We start from the raw sequence: 12,518 nt of genomic DNA, 5'->3' as shown, positions 1-12,518 counted from the left end.
AAGCCAACCCACATTATTGACTAACGGTGAATAATAAAAAAAGGGAACGTCTTCATTTTTTTTTTTTTTTTTTGGAGGAATATTAGTATGTTCTTGTGTAGTTTGGTTATTGTATGCCCTGCTCCCTAGTGATGGCTAATGAGTATATAACTCCTTGATAAAGAATTCATTAGATACTAAAACAACTGATTGGAAGTGGGGATTTATAAAGTTGAAAGAGAACCCATTCGAGAACAACGAACGAGGTTAAAAACTATCTAGTGTGACTTTATTTCATGGTCAACTCAACTGGCACTGCATCAATATATAGGGCCTTTATCTTTATCTGAAAAATGATAAACATAGGATGAATATTTAAAAATATTCGATAAGTGACAACGATCACAAGGAGAAATGGGCAATGGAAAAGCTTCATTTCTTCAAGCCAGTAGCATCCTTGACAGAATCAACTGCATCCTGGGCTTTGACCATCATCTGTTGTCCTGCATCTTGTATCGAATCTTTAGTTGATTGGGCTGCATCACTTGCCTTGTCCATCAAATTACTCGCCTTTTCCTACATATTCATATAAATCAATAGGTTACCAACTTGAGTATGAGATCAAATATGAACTGTGCAAGGCAAAGTGAACCTGTGCTTGGCCTTTGGCTTCTCCAATTTGATAGCTCAGGTTCTGAGAGTTGTCTGCCATTTATTTTTACAGAGGAATTCAAAAAACACACTTCTGGTGATTAATCTTTTGTTTTTGTTGATTAAGAACATTTCTGGTTGTGATTTTATAGGGTAGTTTGGATCCAAACATTGCTTGATTAGAGTTTTAAGAAGGTGACACTTGTCATGATGTGGTTGGAGCTGTTCTACTTCAGGGCCAATTGACCAGGTCAGGTTTTGGAGTTGGAGAATGTTTCAAATCAACTATGTACCTATATAGTTTCTAAACAACTTACAAGACATTTAAGATTGTTAGGACAATGAAACGTTCACATTGTTAGGAATCACGGATCTCCAAAGCTCTCATAGGCTTATCCAAAAGGTCTCGTACCAATGGAGATAGTATTCCTTGATTATAAATCCATGATCATTCTCTAAATTAGTCATGTTGGACTTTCATCCAACACCTCCCCTCGAACAAAGTACGCCTTCCTTTGATTGAGGCTTGACTCTTTTTTCTTTTTGGAGTCTTAGTCATTTTTTTCTATGCCTTCAAGGCTCACAATACTTTTGTTCGACATTTGAGGATTCTATTGACATGACTAAATATAGGGCATGACTCTGATACCATGTTAGAAATCACGAATCTCCACAATGGTATAATATTGTCCACTTTGAGCATAAGCTCTCATGGATTTGTTTGAGCCGAGCCTCGATTAAGAGGAAGCGTACTTTATTCGAGGGGAGGTGTTAGATGAAAGTCTCACATCGGCTAATTTAGGGAATGATCATGGGTTTATAATCAAGAAATACTATCTTTGAGATCTTTTGGGGAAGCCCAAAGCAAAGCCATGAAAACTTATGCTCAAAGTGGACAATATCATTCCATTTTAGAGAGTCGTGTTCATCTAGCACACACATATCTCCGTCAACTATATGATATTGTGCACTTTCGGTTTAAGCTCTTTAAACCTTATCTAAGTCGGGTCAACTAGAAGCTGATTGAAGATTTATTTATTTATTTATTTTTAAATGTGAATTAATAAGACAATGAGTTTTTCTTATCTAAAAAAAATGATGTCAGTTTTGTAGTGGGTGAAACTATTTTATGTGACTACATTTTATGCCTCATAGTCATTTATTAGGTATTTTTAAATATTCAACTCACGTTTAATAATTTTTTCAATATAAGAAAGGACCTCATGTATGGATGACGGCGTTAACCGAGGAGGCCATGGAACCCATACCAGATGGATTTAAGTTGTAGACCATGTTAGATTAAGATACGAGCATTTTATTTCGAAACTTTGATAAGAGACGTTATTTTTCTGTTTCCATCTATGTTATTATTAATTTCTATTGATTATGTTTGAAATGAATTTATGCACGTATAAGCCTACTTTCGGTTATGTAAACCTCAAACATTATATTCACACTCTCATTTTACCGAAAATCAATGTAAAAAAATGAGCCCATATATGATGTACGCGTCCCTACAAAACATACTTGGGAAGTAGCCTGTGCTCGTGACATACATGGATAGATCCCGCATTTTAAATCACGGTACGTGGTTATAATGCACATCATACTTTCATATTATGACATAACTTTCCTATGATATATACATACATGTGTATGATACATAATTCATACTTGTCATGCATAGAGATGCCCGTTCTTACTCCCTTTTTTATTCTTCACCCGTGCAAAAATTTTCATTTACTTTTACAAGGAGATCGTGATGAGGAGGAACACATCGGGATTGGGTTCCCCACACAATTTTTTTTTTTTTTTTAATTTTAAAATAGTTCTTCGCCATCATTTCTATTTTACAATATAATTTTTATTAAAAAAGATAAACAAAAATCTAATATAAAGTTTTACTAATATTATAATATAATTTTTCACATTAAAAAAAAAAAAAACGGAATTGGAAAAGTTTATCTAAACGGAACACAATCCCTGTTCGTACTTCGTAACTCAGTTTATCCAACGAAGAAATTAAAATGTCTCCATGCTCCCTCCCCATTCTTCGTTTAAATGAGAACAACCCACCCCATTTGAAGCAGATTACCCAAGGATAAATGAACATCTCTAATTATACATGACTTGGCTAATTAAATATGAAGGATTTATAGTCAATCACGACCACTCATGTGACTGGGCAAGACTAATTCTTCGAAGATTTTCAAAGTTGTACCAAAAATGGAGTCGAAAACTTGTAACCCTTTAGGAAGCATTTCTAATATTTTTACCGAGTTGAATTAGGTCCAATTTTTTTCTCTAAATAAACAGGTATCGATCTCATTAAAATAAGCCAATTCCATAATAATTAGATCGAGAACAAGAAAGCCATAACACCTACCTACCGATTGCAATTATTCCCCGAACAAATTACCAAAAAAAGAAGAAAAAAAAACGCTACGTTTTCCCCTTTAAGAATCTTTAATGAAGCTCAAAGCCTTTGACATTTACACACAAAATACTCAAATTGAATAATTATTTTGAAAGATGAGACATTTTCAAGTAAGAACACAACGTAAAAGTGCAACCATTTAATGTGAAAAGGCATACTTTTAGAAATGGATGATGATGCATTCATATGGTTCAACTTTAGAATCATTCATTCATTTTTAAATTTCCAAAATTAAAAATTTCCCCTTTTTAATTTATGGGAGTAGGTTTAATTTGGTGAGTCTCTTTCCCGCCCCGCTTTACACCGAACAATAATTTTATTTTTAAGTCAAACAACGAGGGAGTCCTTCATAAATACCCTTATTTTGAAAAGATATAAAAAATTGCGATAAAGACCCTCAACGTTCACAAACATTTCGAGACTGCCCTTAAAGTAAAATGGTTTAAGACCCTTAACGTTCACAAACATTTCAAAACTACCCTTAAAGTAAAATCGTTTAAGACCCTTAACGTTCAAAAACATTTCAAGACTGTCCTTAAAGTAAAATCGTTTAAGACCCTTAACGTTAAAAAACATTTCAAGACTGCCCTTAAAGTAAAATCGCTTAAGACCCTTAACGTTCACAAACATTTCAAGACTGCCCTTAAAGTAAAATCGTTTAAGACCTTTAACGTGCACAAACATTTCAAGACCGCCCTTAAAGTAAAATCGTTTAAGGCCCTTAACGTTCAAAAACATTTCAAGACCGCTTTTAAAGTAAAATCGTTTAAGACCCTTAACGTTCAAAAACATTTCAAGACTGCCCTTAAAGTAAAATCGTTTAAGACCCCTTAACGTTCACAAACATTTCAAGACTGCCCTTAAAGTAAAATGGTTTAAGACCCTTAACATTCACAAACATTTCAAAACTACCCTTAAAGTAAAATCGTTTAGGTCAACGCTTCATGGTTCCAAGTTTCAGTTTTGATCGAAAACTCTAAAGAATTACTCTAAGGGTAGTTTTGGTTTTGGAATATTTATGAAAAGTTAAGGATAAAATTGTAATTTTGAGAAATAGAGTTTGTTTTTTAAATGATAACATTCTAGTAGTAATGGAATAATGAAGTGTAGTTAGGTGAAAGTTTGAAAATTTAAAGTTAATTAAAAATGTCTCTAAATTATCATTTTTAAATAAATAAAAAAGTTTAAATTTCATTAATAAAAAAAAAAAAGAAATTATTAAATTTTCATTAAAATTATTTATTCATTGCCATTAAATTTTCTTTAAACAAAATTTAAATAAAACTATAATTTTAATTTTAAAATCTTAAATTTTACTTGCAACAAAAAATCATTTATTTTTTAAATGGGCTAAATTAATAAAATATATCTGTATTTTCAAAATTTTAAATGGGTATCTCCTCCTTTTCAAAAATACTCTTAAACTTTGTACAGTATTTCAAAAATCCTTTTAAATATTAATTTTTTTTATTAATATTCTTTAATTAAAAAGATTTAAAAATATATTTACTATCGATATCAATTTTACAAAAATATCTTTAAAATTTTAAAAATAACATTAACCATTTATTTTTATAAAAAAAAATTAAAAATTTTTGTACTGTCTATCCACACTTCATAAATTATGTTCAAACATTTTAATGTTATTTACTGTAAGAATACCTAAAAAAAAGTTTAAATGTATTTTTAAAATTTTTTAAAAAAATTAAAAAGTATTTTTGAAGATTTTTTAAAGAGTGTTTTAAAATTTTGTAGTGGAATTTTGCGAATAAGGACAAAAAAATGGTCACTTTCATAAAATAATGAATCAAATGTGAAAACGTTTGGACCTCGTTTTTTTTTTACACGGTTACTTTTCGATGGGTTTAATGTAAATAATAGTAGTTATTATTTGTAGATCAATTTTGAATTTTTATTATAATCCAATTTCAACAACAAACACAAAATTAATTAAAATTAAAAAGAAAATGTCGTTGAAATTTTGAATATTGAAATGAAGCGGCTCTAGCTCTAGCTCATTGCCGATAGAAATGGTCTTATTTAGGTTTTTACTTTCGGACTTCCAGTTACGGTTTTTAGAACGTGTATGCTAAAGAGATGTTTCTACGTCCTTGTAACAGACGTTTGGTTCTCGTTCCCAATCGATGTGGGATCTTAAAATCCACTCCCGAGGTTTTTATACCCTTATAAAGATATTTCGTTCAATTCTCCAACTGATGTGGGATCTGACAACATTACATGTATATTAGAAATTGTCTTATTTGAGTGTTTCCTTTCGGACTTCCCCTCGAGATTTTTAGAACACGTATGCTAAGGAGATGTTTCCATACCCTTATAAAAAAAACGTTTCGTTCTCCTCTCCAATCGATATAAGATCTCACAATCCACCCTCGAGGTTTTCATACCCTCATAAAAAATATTTCGTTCAATTCTCCAACTGATGTGGGATTTGACAACATTACATATATATATTCTTATGTCTATATATATATAAGAAATTGTCTTATTTGAGTTTTTTCTTTTCCGATTTTCTCTCAAGATTTTTAGAACGTGTCTGTTGAGGACATGTTTCTACACCCTTGTAAAAAAAACGTTTCGTTCTCCTCCTCAATTGATGTGAGATCTCACAATTCACACCCGAGGTTTTCGTACCCTTATAAAAAATACTTCGTTCAATTCTCCCACCGATATAGAATCTAACAAAATATATATATGTGTGTATATGTATATGTGTGTATATATATACATACATATGTGTATATATATAAATGAAAAATTATTTGTATACATAAAATTAAGAAACATCAACCTATCAACATATTCAATTTAAAATTGGATCATCGAGATATAAATTACGATCGAATTGACTTTATTTATGAAATTTGAGTTTTCTATTTAATTCTTAGATTTAAAAATATTCAAATTATAAAGGTAGAGGCGTGGAGACGTGCAAAATTAACTTGGAAGTGCTCTCGACACCCTGTTTGAACTTGGAAGTGCCCTTTTCCTTGGGGTCTTCTTTACCTTCATCGCAATGATTCTTCTCGAGCTTGCTTCAAACTTTATCATGTCATGGTCATCTGAAACATCTTTGCTCTTGACTCATTCATTTTCCTCTCATTTCTTCCACTCGGTTTGAAGCTTAGTTTCAATGTTGCAAGTGACCGCTGACGAGACACGAGAGAATGAAAGGCAGGAGCTCACCTAAGGCATGAGAGATGAATTTGTATATCGAGCCTAGTGTGATTCAAATTTTGATTTGTGTACACTAAGTTGTACCATCAACAAAAACTCTTGAATTCATCGAAACATGTTGGATTTTGTGTTGAGCTCAACGGGAGCTCTTTCGGCAAAACTTGAAAAGACAAAGAGAGAGGCTAAGAAAGACAGGTTAAAATAGGATCGAGTCGAGTAAAGAGAGCACACCTAGGAGATATATCCTTAGTCTGCGCTAGTTAACAGCTAGTCCCTCGACACAAAGAACACACTGAGAGATAAAACTACATGGCCACCTTTGGCACATGATTGACCATGTGAATAGCAAAAAGTTGGTTGATCATCAACTTCTCCCCACTCTCGTAACGATCTTAGAGGACGATGCAAAAGTCGATAGCCTCCTAGTCATTTGTGGAAAGTTGAATAGGAGCCAATCCGATCTGGCTCATGAAGAATTGAGAAAACGACGACAAGGGAAGCCTTAACCCCATTCCAAACATTTTAGGGTACATCCCAACGTCCCCCACCTATAGATTCTCGATTGACTCATTCGCCCAAGACAACTAAAATTGAATGCTAGGGGGTATGCCAAGCCAATCCCACGTAAGGATAACTTGATCGCAGTGGTTGGTTAACCAACCTGTGACACCCAAGTAAAAGAGGGATACATGAATGAACCGAGACCTTATCTGAATGAGAGCGATCTTGATAATAGGAAGACTAAGAAAGATTTAAAAGAATTGAAAGTCATTACTTATACAAATAAGGAAAGGTTTCTAGCCCCGTATAAAGGTGTTTCGTTCTCCTCCCTAGCCAACATGGGATCTCACAATACACTCTCTTCGGGGCCCAGCGTCCTCGCTGGCACTTATTCCTTTCTCCCATCGATGCGGGACTCTCACCAAATTCATCCCCTTCGGGGCCCAACGTTCTTGTTGGCACATCGCCTCATGTCCACCCCGTTTGGGGCTCAGCCTCCTCGCTAGCACATCGCCTCATGTCCACCTCTATTCGGGGCTAAACCTCCTCGCTGGCAACATCACCCTGTCCGATATCTAGCTCTAGTGTGCCCAATATCTGATATTGTCCTCCTTGTACTTTCCCATTTGGGCTTCACCTCAAAGTTTTTAAAACGTTTATGCAAGAGAGAGAGAGAGGTTTCTACACCCTTATAAAGGGTATTTCGTTCTCCTCCCCCGACCGATGTGAGATCTCACAAAAAACCAAAAGAAAAGTCACCCGACCCTTTACTTTCGAAGAAAATATTTAAAGCATTTATGATGGAATTTATAAATTTTAAAATAAATTGGAAGATGCTTATCCATTGGGCAAAGACGAGACTATATTGACTCAATTTTCCTCTCTCATATGTTACTCTATAAAAAGAAATCTTTATATCTTATCTTTTAACTTCTTTTTTGGTGCAAAATTATTATTTATATATTAATATTTTTAATCATTTTATGATATTTTCTCGTTCTTATCAAATAAAAATATATTTTTTTGCCAAAGTAAACACGAAAGGCGGAAATTAAATAATTAATTTTTTTTTTCTGTCATGGACTATTGTAACGACCCTATTTTAGCTTAAGACCGAACTGTTATTACATGCATATCAGGTAAGTTTGTCAAATGAACTCGAGCGAAAATAACTAAGCTTTAAAGTCTGTGTAAGAACCGTTAAAACAATTAGATTATTTGAAATATTTGAAAAATATTATTAAATATAAAAAGTTATTTAATAAAAAGCGTCAAAAGTCATCCCCGATCAGAGGCTGTACTTTCATTCCTGAGTATAATTGGATGCATAGTAGTTCTCAATAAGTGACCCACGTACATGCACATGGAGCATTAGGTGAACCCATTAACGTATTCTTTAGGTCTTACTGTAAGGTTGTGCACGCTCACATAGTTGAAAACAGAAAGAAAAAAAATGATAATAAAATATCGTAAATGGACACACTCATACAATGAATGACTGAAGAAGTAATCCATGACTCGGGTCTCCTTATTCAAATCTACATTTAGTTATACAATGCAATAATAAAGATATACATACGTGGTATAATGCTAATATCTGATCTGACAAGTTATTCACTATATCGTCATCCATTTCAATGTTACTGTAGTACATGATGTTACATAAGATGCTCATGATATGATATAATATGACACGATGCATGATATGAATGATCTACGGCAAAATGTGTCGACATAATGCACAACACCAATTTATGTTTGGAAAACTACGATGAAAATGATATGATAGGAAGGAAAAACGGAAGGGTTGTCTTACATGATAATAAATAAAAATGTTGGGACGTCATGCATCATTGTGTGTTCATACATTGGCGAATACTCCTCTTTTATGATGGTACGGACGTGTATACTACGTGGCAGAAAAACGATCATTATGTTTATCATAACAGTGCGATGGTCGCTATACCTAACTGGTGTCCGACATCAACAACTCTAGAGAATGCTCGCCCAACCATGAAAAGGGTCAAGGAGATGTGCGAACCGACTGGTGGGTACATACGCGCATGTGTGAACCGTGTGTAAAACAGTAAATACACATCCAATTAACCCATTTAGGATAGTCGTCTAAGAAAATATAGATTGATATGATAGGTCCCGCCCATGATTGTATGGGCTTGCATCTAACCCCACGTGCTATTTCTATTTTAGGTAAAGACAAGGCACTGTTGTACGGCTGATGACTGACATCGCAATTCGAGAAATGACACATGCATAGGGTAGTTGTATTTATTTTATTAGGTTTAGGTTAGAATAGAGTGTTTTTTAATTTTAATGTTTATTTATTTCTTTGTGTCGTTTTAAGATGTTTTCGAACACGTAAGTTTATGGCAGTGTTTTAAGATGAAGTTTAAACGCTTATTTTCGCACAAAAATGATCACGTTATGAGGATGGTAGCGACTCTAGGTAAGTAGAAATCTAAGGTTGTTACATCGAGAGTTGGAGTTGGATCTAGAGCGGGTTATCGACCACTCATTCAAGCCCAAACCCTTGTTACAGTCACGACCTACAAATCGTGCCTCAACCCAATAAGCGCAACCTTGAAGCATTCGGTCCACTAGTCGACACGACTCGAAAACCCGCTTGCAACCAAGAAATTTGCACGCAACCTAAACGACCTAGTTCATCCTCTGCATGTGCGTGCACCACCTTAATCGCGACTCAATTATGCTATTTTCTTGCACTCGGCTTTGGCTTAAGCTTGATGGCTCTAGCAGCTCAAATTTGGCTTATTCCACTTGATATAGAGTTTTTAGACTCGTTACCTGCGTTTTTGACCCTCTGGAAGCTGATTTTGACGTAATAGTAGGCATTTAAGTTTAGTTTAATCCCCAATTGCTCAATTTAAATTATTTTAAGCTATAAATTGAAATTATTTAAGAATTAGGTAAGTTAATTTCATTATAATATTTCAAATATGATGTTGTGGGTCCACCAAGGTTGAAATGAACTTTAAGGGACGAAGTCAAGCCAACTTTAAAAATAACTTGAGACTACGGCTCAGGCCAACCAAGTAAGTGGCTCCACTATCAGCTTGATTAGATGAATTGTATTATGTATAATGATGTGTAACCCGTGACCCATGTACGTGTCATGATTGATATGTTATGCTATGCTAAGTTATGTGATGCTATGCTATGATATACTATGTATTACCGAATATAATAGAATTATGTAAGCATAATTCACATACTTATTATATTATAGATAAATGGAAATTTGTCTTATGTTCATATATTATGCCATGATTATAAGTTATGAAGATCTCATGAATATTTGTGTGACACGTGCATCGGGATACTTCCTCACTATGATGAGTACGATGCATACATTATGATTTACGACATCATATTCACCATGACGTTATGCAATCCTTTCTGTTCGTGGTGTTTGGCATATAGCCTGTTAGTGAGTGTTAGCTCGACGATCCAGGCCCAGGGGGTATGCGAGCATTTTTGGCGCGCCCATGCTTGCACGTGTTGGTCATGTGTAGAGAAGTACTACACATCCAACCTTACCCGAACAGGAAAGATGCTTAATGTTATGCTATGCTATGTTAAAAAAATAGGTCCCACCATGTTGCATGTGTTTGCATTTCTCAACTCCAACCGTGGAGTTAATTACTGAGTATTTCTTAAAATACTCAAGTCATGTGTTACTCTTACCTCTCAAGTAAAGCTAAGGCACCCATGTACGGATCACTGTGGCGTCGTGACGAAGACCATAAAACCCATGTTAGGGTAGCTGCATTTACGTTTATTTAGTAGCTCTAGATTTCTCCTCATTTTATTCAAATTTCTATTATTTTGTCTTACAAATTTTATTTTCAAACGGTTTAAGTTCATGACATCATTTACAAACTATAGAACTGAAGTATTCCACACTTTACAGTCATGTCATACATGTAGTAACGATTTTATTTCAGTAGAAAAATAAGGTCGTTACAACATACATCTAGGTCTAGATTGTGTGGCCAGGCTTTGGACACGTGAACCAGATTGAGCTATGCTTGGACTAATCATTCAAAGGACTGACCGATTAACTTAACCGTAGATTGCTTCTTCTTTATCCGTCAAACCGAGTGTCGGTCCGCAGTCTCGTGATCCAATAGTTGTGGACTAGGGTGACAAAGCTCTTAAAATGATGAATGGTACAAAAACGTGGCAGTGGGCCACGTCACTGCCACGTTTAATGATAATGTGTGGGACACGCAAAAATAAATTGATTTAGAAATCCACGTGTCTCGCTTTTTACCAACCGCCTTCGTGGAAAACATTTACACGGTTCTTTTTTTTAAATATAATTTCTTTAAATTATGTTAGGTACGTTGACTTTCTAAATTTAAATAATAATAAATAAATAAATAAACTATTTGGAAATTTCTTTTTTTTTTTCCTTGTATTTTCATTTATCCCTTTTTTTATATTTTAATTAAAAAATAATTAATGTATATCAATCACCAATAAAATTTTTAAAAATATAATTGATAATTAAATTTAACAAAATAATAATAATAAAAAATTAGAAGTTCGAGGTTCAAATTCTCGTAACTTAGCTACTGTATTAAAAACGTCTATTTATTCATTTAATTAAAATTATTTAACACTCCTTTAAATTATTAAATTATTCTCTTTTATTTATTTATTTATTATTATTATTTATTTTTTGTGGTAAGGAAATGAAAAAAATAAAATTAGGAAGAATATTAAAATTAAATAATATATATATATAGGTATGCATAGTAAATAAATAAATAACAATAAAACTAAAATTATCTAAGAAACAATATTTTTTTAATATATTTTTTTAAATTATTGGGAGAAAAATATGAAGAGAAAATAGACGTAGGTGTAAGAAATAACGAATCGGTAATTTTTAAAAGAGAATCCTAAGAGAAGGTCGGTTTTGCTTCTAGAAGTTTAAGACTTTAATTCACACATTATTTGTCACCATTGTACCAAAATCTCGTGCAATAAATAGACAAGTGCGAAGGGTTTGTAATCATGAAATATATGAAAAATGAAAACTTTTAAATGTACACGTATATTACAAACTAAAGGTATGAAATAAAATCTTGACGCACGAGGTATGAAAAATTAATGAAGATTATTGAACTCGGGAAGAAAACGCTGGTACAATGTACGAAAGAAAAAGTGTGAAATAATAGACTTCTCGGACAATGTAAAGTCCAGTTTTGACAGATTTTGTAACGACCCTATTTTTTCTTTTAAAATATGGTCGTCAGTGCATGTAGTCATGACTAACTCTGAACCCAAGTTCTGAAGCTTGGTTTAGTTTTCGAGGCCAACTTCGAACCTATTTTCTCTTTTTTTCTTTCTTCCTGTCTTTCTTTTACTTATTCTCCAAATGGGTCGGAAAATGGTAGGGGCGATCGACGAGGTTTTAAAGCTAAGGAATTTGAAGGGGAAGTGGGATAACCGTTCTTTTTTTTTTTTTTTTCGGTTGTTACAGTTTTACACTAAAAAGATTTGTTACATACTCGATCGATTGTTATTGTGTTTGTTAGACGAACACGACTCTCCACCATGGTATGATATTGTTTCCTCTGAGCATAAGTTCTGCTTTGTTTTGGGCTTCCCCAAAAGGTCTTATACGAGAGTATTCTTTGATTATAAACTCATGATCATTGCCTAAATTAGCCGATGTGTGACTTTCATCATCCAACAGTAACTTGTC

General features: G+C 33.5%; 1 protein-coding gene across 1 annotated transcript; it reads right to left on the bottom strand.

Annotated features, from left to right (window-relative positions):
• Nucleotides 1-28: 28 nt before the first annotated feature.
• Nucleotides 29-983, bottom strand: LOC111432729 (stress-induced protein KIN2-like). The gene is made up of 2 exons (XM_023069665.1): nt 632-983; nt 29-555 (listed from the first exon to the last, which is right to left on the bottom strand). The coding sequence occupies exons 1-2, from the start codon at nt 689-691 to the stop codon at nt 412-414; spliced, it is 204 nt and encodes a 67-aa protein (XP_022925433.1). The 5' UTR covers nt 692-983; the 3' UTR covers nt 29-411.
• Between the last annotated feature and the right edge of the window lie 11,535 nt (nt 984-12,518).

This window comes from Cucurbita moschata, unplaced genomic scaffold (assembly GCF_002738365.1).
Source record: "Cucurbita moschata cultivar Rifu unplaced genomic scaffold, Cmos_1.0 Cmo_Scf00040, whole genome shotgun sequence".
NCBI classification, from domain to species: Eukaryota; Viridiplantae; Streptophyta; class Magnoliopsida; order Cucurbitales; family Cucurbitaceae; genus Cucurbita; species Cucurbita moschata.
The sequence above is the reverse complement of the archived record's forward strand: the minus strand, read 5'-3'. Positions and strand labels throughout refer to the sequence as shown.